Genomic DNA, 24,539 nt, shown 5'->3' with positions numbered 1-24,539 from the left:
CCTAAAAACCACCAGCCTCTGCTGCTTCTCCATTTTCCTTTTTACAATCATTTCTTTGTACCAAAATGCCTTTCATCCCGAACCTTATTATAGTACATTGGCCTGGGGTATAAAAACCTGCGGGGCACCAGTCGAATTGCGGTATGAGAACGAATGCCTTTCTCTAAGGGAGGTGTGAAACAATGGTGGCCATGCGGGCATTTTAATGCATTTATTCTAACTGAAAAGACTAAAACAGAATTTTTGTTTTGATTTTTCACAATTCTTGTAAGGGGCAGAGAACTTTGAGTTCTACCACTCCATCAAATATGACTAGAATGGCACTAACACAGCAGTCAGTAGCCAGATGTGGCCATTTCAGGTTAAACTGATTGAAATTAAATAAAATTTAAGATTTAGTTGCGTGGTCACACCAGCCACATTACCGGTCTTCCTGACCACAAGTGCTTATGCATCTTGCCGTAACGAGCAGTGCACAGGACATTTCCATCATCCCAGAAAACTCCACCGCGCACAGCCACTCTGGAGTTTTGATCAACTGGTTCGGAAGGGCTGAATCCCTTCCTTCGGGAAGTCCGGATGTACCTACAATCATTTTTATGACCCAAGTGCCATGAGAAGGTGAGAGATTCCCACCCGGGGAGACAACGCACATTAGGAATTCAACTTTCAGAACAGAATGTTCACCCTACAACCCTCTTATCTGGTTTCCAAAGAAGAGGGCTCCACTCTCCACCAGTAAGATAGAAAACTAAAACTTTCCCCTCTTTTTTTGAAAATTGTTGAGATTCACATAACATAAAATACATAACAGAAACCATTTTCAAGCAAATGATTTAGTGGCATTTAATATATTCACAGTAAGTCAGGCTCTCGATGATCTGACGAATCTGTCAAATTATCCTCCATCAAGACCCTCCTCACGACCTAATTAACAGAACACAAATCTAGGGGGACCTGCCCACGATACACAGCCCATCCACAGCAGGCAACTTGGGTCCACTTAAGTGACCAAGCAGGATGCCTGAGATGCAGTGCCCAGGTCAGATCAATGTAACCTTCACAGGACAGCTGTCACCATGTAGCCCTGATTGCCACTCTCAGACAGGGGTATCAAGGGGCATGGAAGAAACTATCACGTGCGGGGAAAAAACTATCTCTACATTTGTTATAAAACTACCTGTGTCCAAGAAAAGTTGTCTCTGATGCCAGTCAATACTTCCTACACATATAAAACATACCACACAAAAATTTTAGGATCTGATGCCAGGAAAAAAAAAAAAAATCTTTCTGAGGAAAAAAAAATTTTTTTCTTCCTTCTTTCTGATGATGAGAATTACACATCTTGTCATGTTTCCCTTTGCACACTCACCAGGAAGCTCAGAATATAATGTGATGCTGAGTCCCAGCAACCAAGGCTATTATTAGCATATTTCCTTGTCCTTGTCCTTACATTTCCAGGACCCAATTTCCTGTCTCTATTTCACTCCCTCCCTCTCTCTCTCCCTCTCCCTCTCTCTCTCTCTCTCTCTCTCTCTCTCTAATAACCCAACCCAGTGCCAACTGTTTTTGGAAAATTATCAACTAAGAGTAAAATGCGGATTTCTGTTATTCCATTTACCCTGTGCCACTAACCATACATTATAAAAAATTGGGGACAACAATATCGATCTTAGTTTAGGACTAATTTGCCCCGGGATAACAGCTTATAACAACTAACGTTTCTCTGCTTGTCTTCAACGCTAAACAGACACCAGCACCTTCTGACCAAAAGAGATCCACAGATGGGCACCTGGCTGGCTCACTCAGTAGAGCATGTGACTCTTAAACTCGGGGTTGGGAGTCTGAGCCCCATGATGGGTGTAGAGATTACCTTAAAAAAAAAAAAAAAAGATCCACACAGGTATATAGACCCACCTGGAAATATGAAAAGTATGACTTAGGAGACCCATAAGCAAGTATAGCTGTTAGCCATAAGCATCTGAGAAAATATTTTTGAAGTTTTCTTACAGGAACGATGAAGCTGCATTTAATGTCAAATTGTGAGAAATCTTTTTCAAGGAAAAAAAAACAATTTTATCACTTGTGACAGCTTTCAACTTATGAAGCCAAATAACAGCAAATGTTTCATATAAACTATGGGTAGGGGCTTCATTGGAGAAAAAAATTAAATAATAACTTTCTGAAGTATCACTTATACTTTTAAACCAAGGCACTCTGTCCATGCTACTTAAAATAGCGTGCTGTGTTTAGCAACAATTGGCCAATACACTGCAAAGATTTGTTCCAAAAATAACAAAGTGAACTGTGTCCACGTTACCATGCGTGGATCACCATATTCGACCATTATCTAGCAGAGCCAAAAGATATGGGGTACCCATGGTGTTAAGGCCATCTGGAAAGAGGTGAGAGATTAAAAAAAAAAAAAAAAAAGTCTCCCTAGCCTCATTTCAGGTACTCAACAGCCACCCGTGGCTAGTGGCTACTGTACCGGACAGAGAAAATACAGAACATTCTCGTCATCACAGGGAAGTTCACAGGCTGTACTAGCTTACGCACTTTCTGTAAACACATTATTAGTGTGATACCAAACAACAAATGCTAAACTTTCTTTGAGAAATTACTTGGGAAGTACTAGATACTTTGTGACAAACTTTAGTGCACAGTTGTGTATATTTAAAAGGTGTTAAATCTTGAATTAAATGAAAAGTACGTGACAGGCCTGGAAGCTAACCACTCTATAGTATTTCCTTAATATGAAGGGAGCATTTCATTTCATACACAGACTGTGTGTAGATTACAGTTCAGTAAGTTAATACTTATGAGCATTAATTGATGGACATTAGATAACAATGATCAGGTTTTCCATTTACTTTTCTTAATCCCACTCTTCTTAATATTTTTGTAAAAAGGAAAAACACATAGTGTATGAAGTTTGAAGATAATGGGCAAAAGGAGGCCCTTTCCTTTACATTCAAATTGAAACAAAGGTATGTGATCTTTCTAGCTCTAAAGTTCTATAGCTCTAAACAGTAAACTTTAAAAAGTGGCAACAGTACTGAGTTGCACAAACATTGTTTCCAAAATTGCAAACCTCACATGTGAAAAATGTGAATCACTTTCTTTGGCCACTTTAAAGAAAAAAAAAAAATGTAGCTACTAGGGGCATCTGGGTGGCTCAGTCAGTGAAGCGTCCGACTCTTGATTTCAGCTCAGGCTGTGAGAGTTGTGAGATCAAGCCCCACGTTGGGCTCCACACAGAGTGCGAAGCCTGCTTGGGATTCTCTTTCTCCTTCTCTCCTTGTCCTTCCCCTGCTCATGTGTGTGCATATGCACATGCTTGCACGCTCTCTCTCTCTCAAAATAAATAAAACTTAAAAAAATATATAGCTACTAAATCAAACTGCAAAAGTAAAACCTCTTTTTTTTTTCCTTTTGTGACTGTCCCACTGTGAAACGTGAAGTTACATTTTATTTTTTATCATTATTTTTTAATGCTTACTTAAAATTTCTTTGATATTTATTTATATTTGAGCGGGGGAGGGGCAGAGAGTGACTGAGACTTTTTCTGAAGAAGGATCCAGGCTCGGAGATGTCGGCACAGAGCCCGATGCAGAGCTTGAACCCATGAACCGTGAGATCATGACCTGAGCTGACACTGAAAGCCCAACCAACTGAGACACCCAGGCGTTTATTTTAAATATGTATCCAAAATGATGTTTATTTTTGAAAGAGCGAGAGAGAGCGTGAGCAGGGGAGGGGCAGAGAAGGAGGGGGGGACAGAGGATCCGAAGCGGGCTCTGTGCTGACAGCAGAGAACCCGATGCAGGGATGCAGGGCTCGAACTCGTGAACCGTTGAGATCATGACCTGAGCCAAAGTCAGATGCTTAAGCAACTGAGCCACCCAGGCGCCCTGTGAATTTACGTTTTGAAGAAAAAAAGTAGATTAGTATAAAGAAACATTAAAAAGAGCCTATGTGAAGGACAGTTCGCTGAGTTCGAAACTGCCATTGGGCTATTCCACAGGAAGCCACTTACCGAACAAAACTACAATGTCATCACAGGGTATATGAGAGCACACCCTGAAAATACAGGAAGATGTTGGTAAAAACAATGGGGTAAAATGGATCACCAAATTCGTGGTTAACAGCTGTAAATTTGTTTATATTTAATAGAGTTGAGATTTACTACATAAAGGAGTGTGTATATTTCAGAGGGTCAATGTCTCAGATGCTGGCGGGGATACTAGAGCATCTCCCTAGGAACACGAAACAGGATGCCGACTTAACCCCTGCCCCTTGAAGTTTCCAAACCTAGGAGACGATTTCCACCTCGGTTCAAACTGGGAAGAAACTAATCACTGAGAAAGAAGTGGGTGTTTTGTAGACAGGACCCCATTTCCGAGAGAGCAAAGGAAAGAGAAACACAGTAGGGTGACCCGTAGGCGTGTGCCTGCCCCCTCCCAACAAAAGTATTATGAATTCTTATTTGCTCCGTAGGGATTCTGGTAAGCTGATTTTTAAGGCGTTGGTATACAGTGTTCTGCTTCACGAAACAAGGGAAAGGTTTTCTACCTTGAGGTGAAAAAGTAGAAATTGGGGGAGAAGTTCCCAGAGTTCAGCTCAACAAACCACATCAGCAATAGCTGTAACAAAGCAGTCAACTTTCATCGGAGAGTTACCGCCTGCCACGCACAGTGCTAAAAACCTGACTGCCGCTGTCTTGCAACCCTCACAATGATCGGGAGCAAATGGTACCTGTGATCCTCGGGAAGCAAGTTCAGGGACACTAACTAAGCAGCCAGTTTTCCGACTGAGCCCAAACCGGAAGACGGAGGTTCCGATGCAGTCCCCGTGCCGGCGAGGCCCACGGCCTCCACACGCCTGCACTCCTCACTCGCCAGCAGTGGCCCAGCACCTGGCCAGGCCAGCCAGCGGGTGGCCCGCTGGACAGAACAGCAGAGGTGCAACGTGTTTAAAAAATGAGAAGGGAAACACTAAATGAAACAAGGAAACGGGCACCGTTTCCCGTTGACGCACCCTCGGAATCAAATTTATATTTGACACGAAATGTTACTCCAGCCTGGAACACGGCCTGGCCTACCAAGGAGTCTCGCTCAAGTCTCCAGGGAGGGCGACGCGTTAAAAACGATCCTACGACCTGGCTCATTTTTGCTCTACGACTGTCCAGTCTCTTGGTTTGCTTTTCTCCCTTCACCAAAGATACCCTAAGCTCAGAGGACTTATTTACACGTAAACACTGGTTTTTCACTTTCTTGCAAACACTAAAGCTACGCATGAGCTTCAAGCTCAGCTCTAAGGACGGACCTTTTCCAGAATCAGGCTCTGGAGTATCTGCTGCCTTCAGCCATCCTCTACCGTCGTTTCAAAGTACGAGGAACACGTGACTGAATCAGAAGTCGGGGTACGGAAGACACTGAGGGCCGGCGCTGCTTTCGCATCTGACCGTGGCCCGGGGGACGAGTGTGGCCCTTTGGCAGTCCCCGTCGTTGAGGGGGGATACGGCTAACGTGCACCGGGAGGGCATCCGGAGGAAGAGCTGATACAAATGAGATACTACTTCGCTCCCTCTAAATCATCGAACTTCTTCCCTGAAGAACTCACACTTGGCTCCTTGAATCCGTGGTATGCCTCCGTGCCTTTCAACAGCTCTCCTTTGTGAAAGTCTCTTTGCAATATTTGAGCAGCCAGAGATGGAGTCGGCCTGGTAATGGACCAGTTTAGAGCCACGTCAGCACATCCTGCTCGGCGACTGCCCCCGTCGCCTGTGGGTACTGACAGATCATCTGTGGATTTACAGCTGTGCATCCAGAGAATGGAGAGGAACGTTAAAATGCCAAGACTGAGGGAAACTCCCCGTTAGGCCCCACCGTCCATTTCTGTCAACCGCCACGGTGGTATTAGAGTTTAGCCATCTCTTCACGCTGACATTTTGAGGTGGCTGCAACGTTAACAGCGAAAGCAAACGCTTCATGACCGAATAATCCACGATTTTATAGGACTGTTTGTTTAAGTTAAAGAGAATGTTCATGCCGTAAGAGTCCACAAAGAAGCATGGTCTAAAAATTTAGGATCTCGAGCTTTGTTCGATTAGAACTTTGGATATTCCTGCATTCAGTAAGAACTTGAAATTGGTGCGTGGCCCCTTCGTTAAAAAGTTCAGAAATATAACTGCAGAAAAAGCTTTGGAGAAAGGATGCTGTGCAAGTCCTCGCCTATTCACTAGCAGAGAAATCCACCTGCGATGCCCCCGGCCCCCTCTGATGAGCAAGCAACGGGGACCTGAGGGTCCACCAAACGGCTGCGCGTGGGTTTCCTACCCTAGAGCTACACAGCGGCTCCCGCCTGCCCACGGAGAGACGGGAAGGGCACAAACTAAGTGGGAACCCCATTCGGGAAACTCGGCAAGGTTTCCAACATCACTACTTGAGCCGCCTCTGCTTGGGCCCCGAACAAAACAGTTCTCAAGGTTAACAACCTCTTACTTCAAATTAAAACAGGTTTTCTTTTTTTTTTTTTTTTTTGCCTTCACAGGGTGTTAAAATCTAAGAATTCTCCTGAAATTGATGGGAAGAATTATTTAGAATTAAACATAAAGGGCAGTGGAGGAGAAGAGGCCAAATACACTCTAAAGCAGAAGAGAAATGCGCTCTCGGTGAAGGGGAATCAAAATGGCGTGTTCCCTCTAAATCACTGGCTGGGTGGGGATTTTAACGCAGTCACTAAAACAGGACGTAAGGAAACGCCTTGCAGCCTCACCGGGCCATCTCTCTCACCGTCCCACCACAGGGAAACGGCGAGCAGGGTAATGAGTGCCTCTGTATCTATGCTGACTTTTGACTTTTTTACGTGGTGCCAGCTTCTGGGCATTTGGACAGCTTCCTTAACTCCTCCACAGGCACCACCGCCAGTGCCATGCCCCCGTCCCTAGAAGGCTCTCCGATGCTTCTCACACTGAGCCAAGCACCCTCACTCGTGGTGACACGCCATCACCTACTAAACGTTCTGCAAGGCGAAAGCACAAGTTTGCTGCGGACTTCCTTTGCTGATACAAGAACCGTACTCAGTAAGAAAGGAAGACTGAGGGCCCTCGCTCGGTGGTTATTGAGAGATTACCTATAGACTGACAGCTGGAACTACAGCAAATGGACAGTAATATTAAGATGTCAAGATGAAGGTAAATTCTCCAAGTTAGGCCTAGCAGTGCTTTTCCCCTAATTGTCCCCCTGACCCGCTTCCCAATTTTCCTTCCCTGGCTACCTATTGCTTCGCAGGGCCAGAGATGGCCTTTCTGAAGGACTGTTAAAATGCAGAAGGAAAAAGCAGCAAAGAAGAAAAAGGTGAGGGGGGCGGGGGGTGTGCATAATGGTAAAGACAGGGCTTTCTCCCTTATCCTTGGAGAACCAATTTCATAAATAGGCATCAGTGACAGAGAGGCAAAGAGAGATGGGGGTGGGGGGAGGGGAGGGAATAACTACTGAAAGTATCCAAAAACCACTTGAAACTAAAAATCTTGGAAGAGGGGAGCCTGGGTGGCTCAGTCGGTTGAGCGGCCGACTTCGGCTCAGGTCATGACCTCACGGTCCGTGAGTTCGAGCCCCGCGTCGGGCTCTGTGCTGACCGCTCAGAGCCTGGAGCCTGTTTCGGATTCTGTGTCTCCCTCTCTCTGACCCTCCCCTGTTCATGCTCTGTCTCTCCCTGTCTCAAAAATAAATAAAACCTTAAAAAAAATTTAAAAAAACATCTTGGAAGAGATTATAAGAGAAATGGGGAAGAGAAACGCTATGTTTTCCTACAACAAAGTAGAAAGACCTTCAGGCAGCCTTCTCCGAAACCTAAACAAACGAAATTTCACTTCAATAACCTATCCTTCCATGAAGTGTTGAGGATACTACACACACACACATAAACACACACACACACACAACACTACACGTGTTGATACCTAAAAAATGCTGCTACTTCTCCAACCTCGCAATGAGGGTGCTAACAACGCCTGTGTTCAAGCATACTGTCATACGTTAAGCAATTTCAAATGTATTTTTATATTACATACATTTTGTTACATATGTATTGTTTATTTATATAAAAAAGCATTTATTTTTATTGTTGAGAGAGTGCCCACATGAGAGGGGGTGGGGCGGAGAGAGGGGCACAGAGGATCTGAAGCTGGCTCGTCTGTGCTGAGTGGGCCCAACGCGGGGCTCAAACTCAGGAATCACGTGATCATGACCTGAGCTCAAGTCGGACACCTACCCAGCTGACTGCCCCTAAAATTTACTTATATGTGCATAGATTTATTTATATTCCGACTTGTTTCCAAAAAGAACGTGAAGCAACTGCTATTGAAAGAGGCTTCAATATGGCAGCCGCCAGTCACCTTGGGCTCCTGGTTCGCATTCTGTGGAGATGGAATTGCAGACTGACTGAAATAAGAAATGTGTACAAAACGCACACTGGATTTCAAATCCTGTGTAAAACACCGAATGAGTAATTTTATACTGATTATGTATTGGAACAGTATTTTAGATTTTTGGGGGTTAATTAAATGTACTACTAAAATTCATTTTACCAGTGTTTTTTAATGTGACCATTAGAAAATGTAAAATGACACACGTGGCCTGTATCTGCAACTCCCACTACATTTCAACTGGGCAGCACTGGTCCAGAACATAGTTGGCACACGAAGAAATGACAGCCAGAGATGACACCTAAATAGCAAACTTCCCTGTCCATCTCGGTGAAGGCCTTTATCTCCCCCTTTCTTCTGCCACATCGCCAATCTCTGCCCTTAATATAGTGCTTAGCACCTAACACTCAATAAATATTTATTTAATGGAGTTGAATGAAAGTAACAAGACACAAGATTAAAATGCAGTACCTAAAAGTGGCTTATTAAAGGTTAAGAAAACTCACTGGCTGCTTAGGACACTTAGCCGACGGTTAATATCCAGGCTTGAAAAGTAAATTAAAAAACTAACTTCTGGGGCGCCTGGGTGGCTCAGTCAGTTAAGCGTCCGACTTTAGTTCAGGTCATGATCTCACAATTCGTGAGTTCCATCCCCACATCAGGCTCTCTGCTGACATCTCAGAGCCTGGAGCCTGTTTCAGATTCTGTGTCTCCCTCTGTCTCTGCCCCTCCCCTGCTCACGCTCTCTGTCTCTTTCTCTCAAAAAAGAATAAACATTTTTAAAAAATTAAAAAAAAAAAAAACAACAACTTGTTACCTACAACATTCTTGATACTCAGAGAAAATAATACTCTTTTACAAAATAAAAGGCACCAAGAGACTAGGCTACCATTTAATATGAGGCTCACTTCATGCTTTCAGACAGTGGGGTGAAAGGAGAGACGGGGCAGAATTTTTTCCTTTGCCTTCACTCTAAACTTGGTATTTTCCATTTTAACCCACGGAATCTCTGACCTCTGGGATAAACCAGTTACGCTGAGGGAAGACATGAGGAGGTTCTCATTAAGCTGCAGCATATACAAAGTGCAGTAGAAGAAATACCTTGGAGTCCTCACAGAGAAACAACAGATCGACCAGTAAAGTCAAGGGCAGTCAAGGGCGGAGAGCTTGCCGGAACCAAAGGTACCAGGAAGAAATAACCGGCCAGCCACCACCGGCACGCGGGAGAGCAGCGACCCTCCTGACATCGCTCCGTGAGCCCGTGGGACGCCCTGTTCCCACGAGGTCTAGCTATGGGCGCCTGCTCTCTGAAGGTGGGTACACTCAGACCGGCCCCTGAATGCCATGCCGGTCAAAGCCGGGTTTCCTTTAGATATATTTTGTTTTCCCCATCTCCACTAGACATCCATGGGGGTAGGAAGGTACACGTAAGCATGTCGAGAGTGATGCTCGTAGAGACACATGCACTTTCTATTAAAAAGGTGTTTTTCTCTGCTTCGGATCACCATTTGCATAAGTAAAGCTCGAGACGCGTGGCCACATTTTCCATAAAATCTATTTAGTAGTTGCCAATTACTCTGCTCATGTCTGGAATTCTATATTTACTGGGTGAACTGAGAGAATTTCAGTAGAATAGTTGCTCTACTTGAAAGTTACCAGGAAAAGGTTTTCCCAGAAAGGCTGTTTTTTAAAATATTTATAAGATGTCATGGAAAGACAGAGAACTGGAAAAGTTACAACCACTGATTCTTCTAGGTGTTTTTCCTTTTTTTTTTTTTTTCTTTTTAAAAAAAAATCTCCTGGGGGAAAATTAGACACAGAAATTATTACCCATCACCTCCATCTTGGAGGCACTTAAAAATTTCTTTCTGCTTCTGTTTTTCTTCACCATGACTGTATTTCAGGCCCAAATTAATGCAAAGGGTACAAATGTATTCAAAATATTCTAAGGACACAACATTGCAGATTCTAAATTCCACCAGAAGTTGCCTCCCCCACACCCCCTACAAGAGCAGGATCTGTAAGCGGAGAAACCTGTATCTTGTGCAGCAGTTTAACTTATTCAGAAACTCCGGGATTTACCTGTAACCTGAAGGACAATCCACTTAACCAGTCTTTTCTAGATAAGCTCTTCAAATAAACAAAACCGTGTTTTGAGCTCTCCTTCCAGGTGGCTCTCACCCACAACCACTGTGCACTGATAAACATTCCATTCTCTCTCTCTCTCTCTCTCTCTCTCTCTCTCTCCCCCCACTCCTGAAGTGCTGCAGGTGCCCCCAAAGGTGCTGTCCCTGCCGGAGACCTCCCAGTGCACCTCACGGACACAGAACCTGCTCTAAGCATCTCACCGTGACCGACAAGGTCCCACAGGGGTGCCACACAGCTTCCTCTCCCACAGCCCAGTCCTACATTCCATGCACTCATGATTTCCTAAGCCTTAAATTCTTCTCCCTCCCCCTTCACCCAGCCTCCTCTCAACCGGGACTGACCCTTCACATCTCAGTGAGGACATCACTCCCCCCAGGGTACCCTCCCAGACCCCAACCTCACACCCCCAAGACCGGATTGGGAGCTATCCCCAAAGCACACGGCGCTTACTCCGGTGCTGTGCTTTCCACGGCAGACGCTTGCCCGCACTATCTCCCACCACCATCAGGGGCCTCAGAACCTGATAACTGTTCCCTAAAACCAGGGGAAACAAAAGCAAACAACTCTGACAATAGTTAACATCGAAATAAGTGCTTCAAGTTATTTTTTAAACTTTGCAACAAGCAATTCTGAACATTTGCCCAATGATAATAAAACATTTTTGAGTCCCCACCATGTATCTGATACCATGTTAAACATTAAAAGATATTATTGCTGATCTTGCTATGCCTCTAACCAGGGAGGTAAATCTGTCCTCAGTTGAGACAGATGCAATCGAGGCCCTGAGGTTAAGTCCCCTGCCCAAGGTCACGGGGCCAGCGATCAGTTGGTGGTACTTCGACTCAAAAGCTGCGGACTCCAAAGTCTACATGCTTCCCTTCATGCTGGTGGCTCTGAGAGTGGGTCTCCGGGGTCTTGTGAGATGTTATCTGCCCCTCGCTCTCTTTCTCTCTAAACATGAGTAGACTTTTCCAAAGGCTCATAACCTGCATGGAGACTGTATGCAATGGCAGGTGTCAGAATCCAGCATTTGAGAAAAGGTAAGACCATGCCACTAAGTTTTTTTGTTTTGGAAAATGATTATTTTTCATTTAAAAAATATTTTTTGGCTTATTCCTTTTAAAGCTCTTTCTTTCTTTCTTTCTTTCTTTCTTTCTTTCTTTCTTTCTTTCTTTCTTTCTTTTTAAGGAATCTCTACATCCAACATGAGGCTCAACATCACGCGTGCTCTTCTGACTAAGCCAACCTGGTTTATTATGTTTAAACGATCAACAAGTAAGTATTTCAAACTGTCCTCAGTTTAAATTTCTAAGACAATAAATATCCTCACATATAACCCACATAAACCAAAGATCTTTGAAGTCCTCAATGATTTTTAAACACGTAAATGGGTCTGAAATGAAAAGGCTCGGGAACCAATATCCTTCTCAGCTACAGAAAAGAAATATAAGCTAGGGTTTCTTCTTCCACTGCAAACTTTATCAAATAATCAGGAGAGTCTGGAGCTTGCACCAAAGAACGTGTCCACACTCTACCACGAACACTACGGTCCAATGAACTCTGGCTTTTCTAACATTTTCCTTTGTTGACTCTTCAGTATAAAGTTAAACTTACCTTTAAAGATACTTAAGTGTGTATATATAATTTAGAAAATATCTGTTCAGAGCCCATGAGACATTTAAAAAGCCTACCTTCTACCTTTAAAAAAGTGAAAAAGTCGGGGCGCCCGGGTGGCTCAGTTACTTAGGTGTCCGACTCTTGATTTCAGCTCAGGTCATGATCTCTCGGTTCAGGTCATGGGATCGAGCCCCACGTTGGGCTCCACGCTGACGGCACGGAGCCTGCCTGGGATTCTCTCTCTCTCCCTCTCTCGCCGTCTCTGCCCCTCCCCAGCACGCGTGCGTGCGTGCGTTCACTCTCCTTTTCTCAAAATAAATAAACATTTTTTTACAAAGTGAAAAACTCAAAATAAAAAAGCCAACAAGCCTATCTGAACGTGATAATTCAGCAAATCACATCAATATTTCAACTTGATCTGGCAGTTCCCCTGCTACACAATATGGCCGTGAACCACCGTTCTACATGAAATGCAAAATAATTTTAGTAGTTCTGAGGCAAAACATAATTAGATGGATATATTTGCTGGAGCCGAATGTGAGCCATTCACAGGGAGAGAGAGGTTTTTAGGATTACGTGACAGCATTTTGAATTACCCACATCATTATCCCCATCACACCTGTCAACATGGGCTAAGGAGGGGAAATATTTGCACAAATCAAATTTAATGTTTTATAACTAAGACTACATTTAATGATATTTAACCTGTTCCTTAAAAATAAAAGTAACTTTACATTGTATTTACATGTGAAATGCCATAATTATAAAGTGAGGTCTGCATTACCGGAGACGAGAACTAAAGCCTGGAGGAGAACTAACATGAATACGCACCAGCAGCTGGCATTATACTAGGCACTTGGTATATATTAATTTCAACACCTTTTGTGACAGGTCCTATCTCTCCTATTTCATTGATGAAGAATCTAAGGTTCAGAGAGGTTAAGCTGTCTCAGGTCACCAAGCTGAAGTTCAAACCCTTTTCCAACCGTAAAGTGTATGCTCTTGGGAACAAGATTTTACACCTCCCTACGGATTATTTTCAGAACTGAGTGCTTCAAAAGCTGAAGAAGATACAAAGTTAAGCAGAAATTAAGAAGGCAAATGCCATGAACAAAATTTTTAAAATTTTTTTTTAACATTTATTTTTGAGAGAGAGAGACAGACAGACAGACAGACAGACAGACAGACAGACAAGAGTGTAAACCAAGATGGGGCAGAGAGAGAGGGAGACACAGAATCTGAGCCGTCAGCACAGAGCCCAACGTGGGGCTCGAACCCACAACGTGTGAGAACATGACCTAAGCCGAAGTCCGGCACTTAACCGACTGAGCCACCTAGGTGCTCCTAAATACCACGAACAAAATTTTTTAAAGGCAACTGAACTTAAATAAAAATACCTCCTATGTATGTGTTTATGCCCTGCCCCCATCCTGAGTTGGTCTATAATGGCGTACTCAAGAAGGGGGAGCTGGAGAAAACGGGCACCACACCTCGGGTCCCACAGAGTCTAGCGCATACAAAACCCTCCAGTTTTCAGTGACTTGAACACCACGTATTCCTATCCATCCCCCGAAACGCCTACTGAGGTCTTTCGTGCTCTTGAAACCAGGGAAAGCTCAACAACCCCCACCCAGAGGTCATATTACCATCACGGGGCATCTCCTTCAAACTGTGCTTGTCCTCCAGCAAAGTGAGAAGATGCTGGAACGAGAAGTCAGAATCACCGCCCTTGAAAGGTCTCCTGGCCAGTAAGATGCTTTCCAAGGAACAAGAGAAGAACACCTCCTGGAAACTAAGTCACATTCATTTCTGCCCTAGAAGCCACCCAGGCTGGCTGGCCTCAGGGCCCACACTTCCAGCCAGTTCTGAAGAGGGGCATCTTTGCCTTGAGGTTGATGTAAGGGGACAACAAATGAGCAGGAATTGATCTTCTCTATTCATCCCATAGCCCTTGTCTTCCCCGAGGCTCTCTGCTCCCAGCCTCTTGTCAGACTGGCTTCGTCACCTCTCCCTTCACTCGGTCCGGGCACCACAGGGCTCAGAAGCCCTTCCCCATGGGCTGCAGGCTGGGCTGTGAGACAGGGAGCAGCTCTCTCCCAGGCAGCTCCCACCGACCTCGGGGCTCCTCTGAGCAGTGTCCAAGTGTCTGCTTCCCCGAAACCCGTACGTGTCCTTGTGTCCTAGGTCCCCAGGAGAAGACTTTCCTGATCTCCACTTTCCCACTCCCACCGAGGCTGAGGCTTCTAAGTCTCTGTTCTAAATGCTGGGATACCTCACACGGATGTATTTCCTAACCAAACCTTTTTACTTTCACATTGCTTCAGTCCCTTCTGTTTCTGCTGCCCGATCCTTGTTCCGAACTGTCCTTACGTGCCTGAACCACAGGCTCACGGCTAAACTTCTGGTCTCCCAGCCGTCCTGTGTGCTGTCTAATCAATATCACAAGCAACCCGCTGAAGTCCAAATTCCTTAAAACAGAATACACGATTTCTACCATCTGGCTTGCCCCACAATAAGCTCCAGGTCCCGTGCCCCCATCCACTGAGTCCCCCCCAAACCTGAAACGCCGTCTTCGGTTCACCTGCCCTCTCTAGCCAAATGCCAAGCACTCACATCCTCAGGTATTTCCTCTCTCTGGACACTTGTCACGTAACTGTGTGTGGTCTTTCACTCTGCTTTTCTTTCCACACATGGGTCATGTTTTCCCACGCTGATTAGAAGTTCATTAAAAACAGCTCTAGGGGCGCCTGGGTGGCGCAGTCGGTTAAGCATCTGACGCTTGGTTTCAGCTCAGATCGTGATCTCACGGTTCATGAGTTTGAGCCCTGCATCGGGCTCTGTGTTGTCAGTGTGGAGCCTGCTTGGGATTCTCTCTCTCTGCCCCTTTGCGGCTTGCTCATGCACAAATTCTCTCTCTCTCTCTCCCTCTCTCTCTCAAAATAAATAAACATTAAAAAAAAAAAAAAAGAACAGCTCTAAAATCGCCTTCTGTGCCATCCAAACTCAAGTTGTGATCATAATGATCTGTACACATAGACGTTAATTTATCCCTCCTAGGCCTAGGGCACAAACACCACATTTATAACGGCAAGCCATCTCTGTGAATGCCAGAGCTTGAAACTTAAATGTCTGCTTATAAACTCTGCAGGGTAACAAAAATCCCAGCTCCGAGAGGGAGGACTCCTGTTTCCGTGTCGGGTACCCGAACCTCTTAGAGACCAAACATGTTCTGCGGATTAATGTGGACTGTGATTTTCTACCCTTTGCGATTTAAGTTCACACTAGCATTCAACAGCTGGTAAAATAAATATTACAGAAGAACACATTTTGAAGCTTCCCAAGGGAAAAAAAAAGTTGTAATTTTCTAAGAGAGGTGGGAAGGCTGGCACAAGCACAGAAAACTTTGCTGGAAACCAAGTTTCAGTGTTATTTTTAAACCAGAGGGAGAAGAGAGAAAGAACAGGAATCCACCTCTGTGTCCCCACCAGCAGTGACGACCCTTCCGGGCAGGGGCCTGGGGCCAGCCGTCCGTGATGCACCCACAGCACCCCGCACGACGCCTGGCACGGGAGGAATCGGGGCTTTCTGAGTAAGGGAATAAATGCAGAAGCCAGTAAGTGAGAGTAATAGGAGGAAGAAAAAAAAAAAAAATGAGATTCTGGGGCAGCTTACGAGATAAAAATTAAGGAAGTCATGATGAAAACGCTTTTGACGACATTCAAAGGAAACAGCTATCGGACGAGTTCCCCGTGTTACGTTTCACACCGCGAGGCGGACAGGACCCGAGTCCCCTTACCTGAGGCACAGGCACTTTCTGCGGGGTGCTCTGGGGTGACGGGTGGAGCTGTGCCCAAGGCTGGTGGTGCGGGTGTGGGGGTGAAGACTGGTGGTGCAGGCCCGGGTGGGGCTGCATCGGAGGGCAGGTTGGCAACTGCTGGAAAGACGGCTGCTGACCGGGGTGCTGCTGGCCAGGTAGCAGTCGCTCCTGGATCGCTTGGGGATCTGCAAGGCCAACGCCGGGACAGCCGTTTGGTCTCATGTGCCCGGCCAGCTCCCTCGGTGCTGAGGACATGCCCATAAACGGACGAGACTGCTGCATGTTTCTGGGGCCCATATTCCTCTGTCCGATTCCCATGGCACCGGGGGGCTGGTGAGATGGCTGAGGGTGGGGCATATTTGGATAACTGCCAACGTCCATTGGTATCCCAGCGCTTCCGGGCCTGACTTGCGGAGGCGGTGTGCCTGCCGGATTGCTCATTGCTTTCATGGGTGACATGGGAGGTGGAGAGGCGTAAGTTCCCTGAGGCTGTGAAGGATGCATAGTTTGTGTGTTCATTTGGTTAAGTGAGCCGCTGGGGTGGATGGGCTGCTGGTGCATTAGTCCTTGCCCACTGTTCGATGGGAATCCTACAGCATTGGGGTATCTTGGTACGGACTGATTCATTGGAGTATTATTTGTAAGGCCTAAATTCTGATTCATCCCTGTATTGTTAACTAATCCCTGATTTAGGTTACTGTAAGGATATCGAGAATACTGCCCTGAGTTGTTTATAGTAGGTGAGGGGACGGTCTGGCTCCGAGAACTGAAGTTCAGGGTCTGCGGCCTCCCAGCCCCTTGTTGAGGAGGATTAGGGGAGAACCTGGGGCTGTGGGCAACGGATTCTCCATGGAGAGCAGTAGGGGGGTGGTGGTGGAACTGCTGCACCGAATGACGCAAGGAAGGTGCCACGCTGGGGCTCTGCTGGGGCACGTGGGCCAAGTGGCCGGGTCCTGAGGTGGCGATGAAAGGACTTCCCTGACTGAGGCCCTCCTGGCCCTGGGAGAACTGGCTCATCCTCTGCTGCGGCTGGCCGTGCTGCTGCAGGGAGAAGTCCCCGCGTGCCATATAGCTGCCCATCTGCTGCATGTGCTGAGGGTGGCCCTGCGTGGGGGGCCCCGACGGAGCGGGCTGGGGCTGCTGCGGCTGGGGCTGCTGCTGGTAGGGGGCCCGCGCCTGGTCCGGCACCTGAACGGCCCGGGGGCCCCACAGGGAGCCGCTGTCCACGAACGGCGGCCCGTGCCTTTCGTTCTGCATGCCGGGGTAGACTCCCATCTGACCGCCACCGCTGGCGCCGTGGGGGACCTGAGGGACGGGAGGGGCGTGGTACTGCGAGTGAGGGGACGCGAGCCCGTTCCCAGGGGCGCCGCTCATCACCCGGTTTGGCTGATCCAGCAGATGCATCTTTTGCTGTTCGTACTGATTATAGTGGTCGAAGTGGGTCAGCTTGGTCTGACTCTGATTCGCGGGGGGGTGGTGCAGGGAGGGCTGCAGGGAGGCAAAGCCCTGGTCTATCGGCATCTGCTGACCCATGGGGTTCACTGGGTTTTCAGGGTAACCACACTCTCCGAGGCCCTCGAGGCCTTCGCTGAAAATATTCCCGTCCTCGCCAAAGAGACTCATCATTCCTGGATCCGCCATCGTCTTCCAACACGCGGCTCCTCCAAACTACAGCTCAGGAGCGTGTCTGTGCTCCCACCTCACTGAGGTGTTTGTCCTCAAAGCCTATAATCCTTAACTAATCTTCTTCGTGTCATTCCGTATTTCTTTAATTCTCTCGGACCCTGCAGTGTCAGGCAAAGTCTGGATATAGGTCCTGGAAGAGAGTGGGGGGTGGGGGGTGGGGGGGCGGGGGGAGGGAGGAAGAAAACAAAGAATTAGGAACACATGATGAAAACTGCCAGTGTTTTACGCATTTCATTTTGGTCTCCGTCAACAATGCTAATCTAGCCCCCTCGCTGAGCCGTATTTTATAAATCTAGTTCACTTTAAGAGAAAGTCATTAGCTTCTACCAGAAGCATTATTATGATCGGTTACTTAGAAAGCAAGCAAAACACTAACCTTAACCTTAAATTAATCCATTCACTCCACTTCCTAGCGCTCCATTCTTGGATGGAACAGAACAAAAGAACACAACATGAAACAGCGGCAGCTGCCACAGCAGGCAAGCAGATGTATGAATATAGCCAAGCAGCCCATCTGCTGAACTAAAGCCCTGGAAATGCTCTGGTTACCGACAGCCCGCCCTTAACCTTATTCCCCTGAGCAGTGTAATCAGATGAGCAGCCGCGGCACCGAGGGCTGTGAAAAGCTCAACTTAGTTAAATTGACTAGAGGATTATACAAATACCAAAATCGGTCATTTCGTACAAATTAGATATTTACGGCCCACAGACAACTATGTAACAGCAACGGAGGCGTCGAGCGAGAAAGCGCCCACGATGCTGTTCAAGCGAGGGAGAGTCCTCGACGATGCCGGAAAGCACGCTCGCAAACGGGACGATAAGTTCATAATGCCATTACGTTTCGTGGCAGAAATACACGAGATTCAGAAAGACGCCAGAATACAGGCTTTCGCTCTCCAAGAGGACCGATTTCGCTCGGGGCTCGGGGCCCATCGCATCGCATCCCCGGCACAGAAGTCCAATCACAGGTCATCGTCCACCGGCAGGCGCCGGACCCCGAGGATGGACCCAGAGCCCACTGACCCCTCGGGGAAAACTCCAGCTGGACGGACAGTTTCGAGACGGTGACTATTCTCATCAGAAGAAACCGAGAAACTTTCCCCCAAACTGGCCCGAACTGAAAATTAGTTTAACAGAATAAATGGTTCAAAATATCTGTGCAGGCTTCAGCCTTGCCTGGACCTCTTCTGGGAGAGAGCCAGCAGGGGTAACGCACAGCCGTCAGCGTCCTGTGTCTACAGCACGAGGTACACGCTACCTAAGGCTCAAACAGCTCCTAACAGATTCTGTGTCCGATTGAAACAACCAATTTAAAGAATGCTTCACCAATCAGAGCAGGAAAGTGTTTTTGTTGAATGCTAATTAAATCAAAAACCTAATAAAGAACTAATTCACATAGGAAAAATGTCCAAAATCTTAAACATCTTTGGAATTTAACTCATTTTTGCCTCTTTCATAAGCACATTCGGCATTGTGGGATACTGACCAACTTGAAAAAACCAGGATCTTGCTGAAGAATTTCAAAAGTGATGTTCTAAACAGGCTGTCATAAAATCTACTGACCCACTTCTCCATGAGCACGGGCATGAACAATGGGCGACCAGCACTGCTGAGAACTTACCAGGAAGAGAGAGAAAACCCAGTTCCTGCCTGTCCAACTCTAACATATTCCTAACAAGGGGAGAATTTTGCTTACAGAAAATGTAAACAGCATTCCTGTTCACTGTCAGAACTACAGACACAACACCTGAGAAGGTCCCCAGGTCTGTAGTTTTCAGGTGACAGCTGTCAGCTGAAGTCAAAGGTCTCCTCACTCCGCCGCTAACTGCCATGAATTTTCTGATCGACTTTCTCAAAACAGAGGTCAGAAGGGTGAAAATAAGGTGAGCGTGAAAGCCGTTTTATTTACCGACATGCTGCTTTACTACACAACTACTTTCAAATCCAAAATAAAGAGAAGCAGAAATTTTTGGTGCCAAGTGAAACAAATATTTATAAACTGAATTTACTCCTCAACAGCCTAAGTAGTCAGTCTTCATTTACTCAAGACTCATTCTAGCTTCCAAGGAAATAAATACTAGAATGGACTTGATAAGAGCTTAAACCAGCCGTGCAGACTAACCGCTTACCAAAATAACCTTTCAAATTAGCTTAAGGAAGGTAGTGTCTACTTGTATACACGGATGGCCTTGTTTTATAGGATAACAGCTTCATCCTCCAGGGTCCCCCACGTGTCATGGAAGGCCTCGCTACGTGGCTGCGTGGGGGTCCCAGCCAGCTCTGGGGGGCTCGGGGGAAGCATCCCAGGGGAAGCACCCCAGCGGGAGGGAGTGGCCTGGTTGGAGCCCAGTGGCGAGGCAGCTCTGGAGTTGGAGTTGACGCTTACTTTGTATCAATCGGTTTAAGGCTGAGCAGAAAGGGAAAAAGAACTGGCCTACAGGCATGGCCAGGGACAAAACAGAACACTCGCTCAGAGTAAGTAATCCTACCTGACGCGTGGGCTTCCGCTTCCAGTCAGTCCCCCAATCTTTCCGACTAAGAGTCCGTTTCACAGCAGCAGGTGAAATGACAGAGTACCAGGCAGTCAGTAAGGGCGCCACCCACCCCCACGGAGACCCCCGGCAGGGGAGCTCTGGGACAGGACTTCAAAAACTGTGGCTTCGGGCTGTCACTAGTGATGGCTCCCGCTTGCCCGGACAGCCACCACCGCCTTCCTGCCCCTTTTCTGACCTCAAGACTTGGCTGGCGACTGTGCTAGGAATCCATCTGGTAGCTGGATTTCATATTTCTGATCTGAGCTAATCTAATTAATTTATTTTGGTCTTTTTTAATTTGATCAAGTCCATTTGCATGCCCACTTTCCCAAGTCACAGCTGCAACATCTAGTTTTGTTTCTATCAAAGATGCTCATTTAAAACTCTTTTTTGGAGGTGGGCTGCCCCCTTCGCTGCACTCAGAGCCTACGTTTTCTATGTCAGGATGGATCAGCTGTTCAGTGAGCCGTCAGATCAGAGCCATCGATGCCATTTTAAATTTTGTAATAGCCACATTTGAAAAGTAACCAAAAAAAGAGTGCAATTACTTTTAATAATAACTTTTATTTAACCCAATATATGCAAAATACTATTGCTTCGACGTATAATCAACATGAAAAAAAAAAAAAAGAATGAGATCGTTTACGTTGTTTGGTACTGAGTCCTTCGAAACCCAGTATGTATTTCACACGGCATGTCTCAATTTCTACTAGACACATTTCAAGTAAAAACTGTGCACATGGGGGTGATGGCTACCACACTGGACAGCCTAGTTACAGGTTGTTAGAAAGAAGAAACAGAAATACAAGTTGTCAGCGTTATCAAATAATTCTCCCAATTATCACTTGGATAATAAATATTCAAGATGTATTTATGTTTGATTTGGCTTTAAACAAAAATCAAGCTAAATCTCAAATCACATTTACTTATTCAAACTACATTTACTGAGGACCTACTTATGATCCAGGGACTGGTCTAGAAATATCTCAGTGAATAAAAACCAACAAAATTCCCTTTGTCCTCACGGAGCTCATCTGCAAGTGATGACCCTTAGAGAAGAAATAAGATTCAGAGCGGAGTTACATTAATGAAAATTTAGGATGCCGTTTTACAAAATAGTTCTTGGGAATTTATGATGACAAATATTTTAAGTATGTGTGATATTGTACAGTAAATAGTGAGGGACATACAGTGAAGACAGAATAATGTAAGTTCCACTCAGTGCCCCACTGGCAAGTATTTTCTGAGACAAGAATGACAATGCAGGGAGTAAGTGCTGTGTCTGGGGGTGAGGAGGGGCTCCACTAGACAGCTCAGCGAACGGCGTCGCCTACACTGCAGCAGAGATGCACTGGGAAACCACTGGGAAAACCCGAGAATTCGCAAGCACTTCGGATACCTTCTAATCCAAACCCACCCCCCCTTTTTTTTTTAACATTTATTTATTTTTGAGAGATTTTGAGAGAGACAGAGCATGAACAGGGGAGGAGCAGAGAGAGAGGGAGACACAGAATCCGAAACAGGCTCCAGGCTCCGAGCCGTCAGCACAGAGCCCGACGCGGGGCTCGAACTCACGGACCGCGAGATCATGACCTGAGCCGAAGTCGGACGCTCAACCGACCGAGCCACCCAGGCGCCCCCAAACCCCCTTTCTCTAACAGAATAAAAAACCTTTTTACAGACCGAGAGAAGTAAGCATCTTCTACAAAATATTTTCATGGCAAACAATTCCCAAAGGCGAAAGAGAAGCGTAGAGACAAGAGCAACTTCCTAGAGGCCTAAATTGGGTCTGTCTTGCTCAGCGATAAGTCACTAAACTGTGGAGACCACCAAACAGAAGAAGCCTTTCCTTTCAAACCAATGTTGTTAATTACACTACCTGTAACTTCTAGGAAGCAAGCTCGTAGTAGCAGCATACTGAGGCTATTGGGTTAATTGGGGGGCCATACGCAGGATGAAAAGTAGGCAGATCCAAAAAACAAGTAAACGCCACACAGCGAATCATCGATGAAAGCAAAAGGTATACAACAAACCAAGATGAGAGAAGTAAGTTGGGCAAAAATACGTACTAATATTTTGAAGCGAATTTCTGACTTGCAAAACTTCCCATAAACAAGGCTTAACTACGTGGCTCTTCCAAAAGTAGTATGGCATTTCTGCAGCCAAGTTTCAGTTTGGTATCACAGTGATCTGGGAAACTGGCAAGGAAGTAAATGAATACAAAACACCTTCACGTGCAAAATATCTTCCATAGCCCAATCACTTTGTATCCAATTGCGCAGGCAGAACCTCATCCAAAGGAAAACTTTTTCATAAATATCTAACACAACATGGGCAAGCGTGGATTCAAGATGACTGCCTTTTGGTTGGTGAAGACTATCTGGAGTTCTATAGCTTGATTTGTAATTGTTCTCTTTAAGTTTCTCTCCTGCACCTCCGAAGAGCCTGAGGCATATAACATGACCCTGATGATGATTCCTGGGATTGGGTAAAGCACGTACCAGCATTTCCAAGGCAGTGTCTAGCAGCTGGAAAAACCCGTCACCACCCACAGTACAACCTGCAAAGACACCTCTCATCATCGAGGTTACAAACCATTATCAAAAGGGGGAGGAGCCATAAGCTGATAGGTGACCACACAAAAGGTGAAGGGCTCAGCACCACTGAATATTCATATTCATAGATCTATCAGACCACGAGGCCTGTGGACATCAATGCCCACTAATGGCCCCGCAGAGCCACTTGGAAAAGAGGAACGTCTACCCAGGCCAATGCTCGCTGTGGCAGAAGGAAATTACCCAACAGACAATGACCCAGGTAAAGAATCAAGAAATGCTTCAAGTCACCAACATCAGTTCACCGCAAGTCAGTTCCAGATTTGCCTCATGGACCAAAGGGTGCCCTTCCTGAATGACCCACCCCTGCCCCGGGGAAGGCCACATTTTCTTCCTCATTAGTATGTTCAGGCAGCAGCAACTCGCTATGAACGTGCTGTCCCCCCCAGCAGCCATGAGCCACAGGTTGCTATGTACATTAAAACTAAACACAATTTAAAACTCAGTACTCAGTCACACGAGCTACATTTCAAGTGCTCACTGTGCAATGCGTGTACCGTCCATCCATGCAACATTTCCATCGCTGCGGAAAATTCCATGGCCACTACTATATACTTCTTATTAGAGAGGTAACATTTTTAGATGAAACCATATTAGATAGTAGCAATTCTCTCTGATGCAAACTACTTTCAGAGCATTCTGTTCAGAGCATTCTTTCCAAGTATCCTTTCAAAGGTCCACACCTACCCCTTGTAATGAAATCTACAGCATTTGTTCCATTTATCACATTTTATGAGAATTAACTATATTTGCAACCTGTAAGATTTCTCCTTTCTGTAACACCTCCCAACATATATTTCTATTTCTTAATGAGTAATTTTATTGTGTTAAGAATGGTTCTCAACTATACAAAATGTGACACTCAGGAATAATTAATGTCAAAATCCTTTTCACTTAGAATTGCCATAGTACCACTGCCCTTGAATGAAGTATTTGCAAACCTAATTTTTATAACCCAGAACCTACACAGCTAGATAGTAAAGCCACTATTTTTCTTAGTGGCTTTGTGCATTATTTTTATTCACTATTTTTTTGGAAGAAAAAGATTAAAAAAAGAACAAAAAAGGATTCAAGGTGCTTCAGAAGGTCTATGTTGGTCCGAGCACCATATGAAAAATAAAACCAAATTACATTTACACAGTTTCCATTTATAACACTGGATAATCCCCAAATATGCCGACACTAATTGAAGAGATACGTATTTTTATAGGAAAAATTATGCTCGGAATCGACGTTGTACAGGGTAACGCTACCCTTTACGTCAGCATTTTCTATGGCAGCTAATACTAGCTCCATCCACCCCTTTGACCCAGCCAAACAATGGGAAATAACCCTCTATCCTTCTCATCATTCGTTCATTTCAGAAATATTTAATGAGTGCCTACTTTGCATAACACATTTATGAGACACTGGGGACACAGAGCTGACCTAAACAGACGTGGCCCCTGTTCTGTGCAGGCTGCTATTCTAACAGATGCCCTTCTCATATCCGACATATTCCAGCCACCAACCAACCTGCTAAGTCTGCCTCCCAAATATCCCACAAGCCCACCTCTTCCTCTTAGTTCACACCATCTCGGATGGAGTCGGGCCTTCCCGTGTTAGTCAAGGACAAAACATTAAAGCCTGGCTGTATCTCCCAAGTCAGGTCTCAACAAGTTCACACAGCTGAATGAATGATCTTCCAAAAC

At 45.7% G+C, this 24,539-nt stretch overlaps 1 protein-coding gene across 3 annotated transcripts in view; it reads right to left on the bottom strand.

Moving 5' to 3' along the window:
- CHD7 (chromodomain helicase DNA binding protein 7) overlaps positions 1-24,539 on the bottom strand; it is a 192,272-nt gene that overhangs the window by 107,918 nt on the left and 59,815 nt on the right. For 2 of the 3 annotated variants that reach the window (XM_047073974.1, XM_047073975.1), the window contains exon 2: positions 15,993-17,829. The exons of the other annotated variant lie outside the window; for it this stretch is intronic. In XM_047073974.1, the coding sequence (XP_046929930.1) occupies positions 15,993-17,654 (1,662 nt within the window). In that variant the 5' untranslated portion in view covers positions 17,655-17,829. The remainder of the gene's footprint in view (positions 1-15,992; positions 17,830-24,539) is intronic. 3 annotated transcript variants of the gene reach the window in all.

The sequence above is a fragment of the Lynx rufus genome, unplaced genomic scaffold (genome assembly GCF_022079265.1).
Source record: "Lynx rufus isolate CCGP_SWC_20201006 ecotype Redwood Valley unplaced genomic scaffold, mLynRuf1.p SCAF_12, whole genome shotgun sequence".
NCBI lineage: Eukaryota > Metazoa > Chordata > Mammalia > Carnivora > Felidae > Lynx > Lynx rufus.
This window is presented reverse-complemented; position numbering and strand designations above follow the sequence as displayed.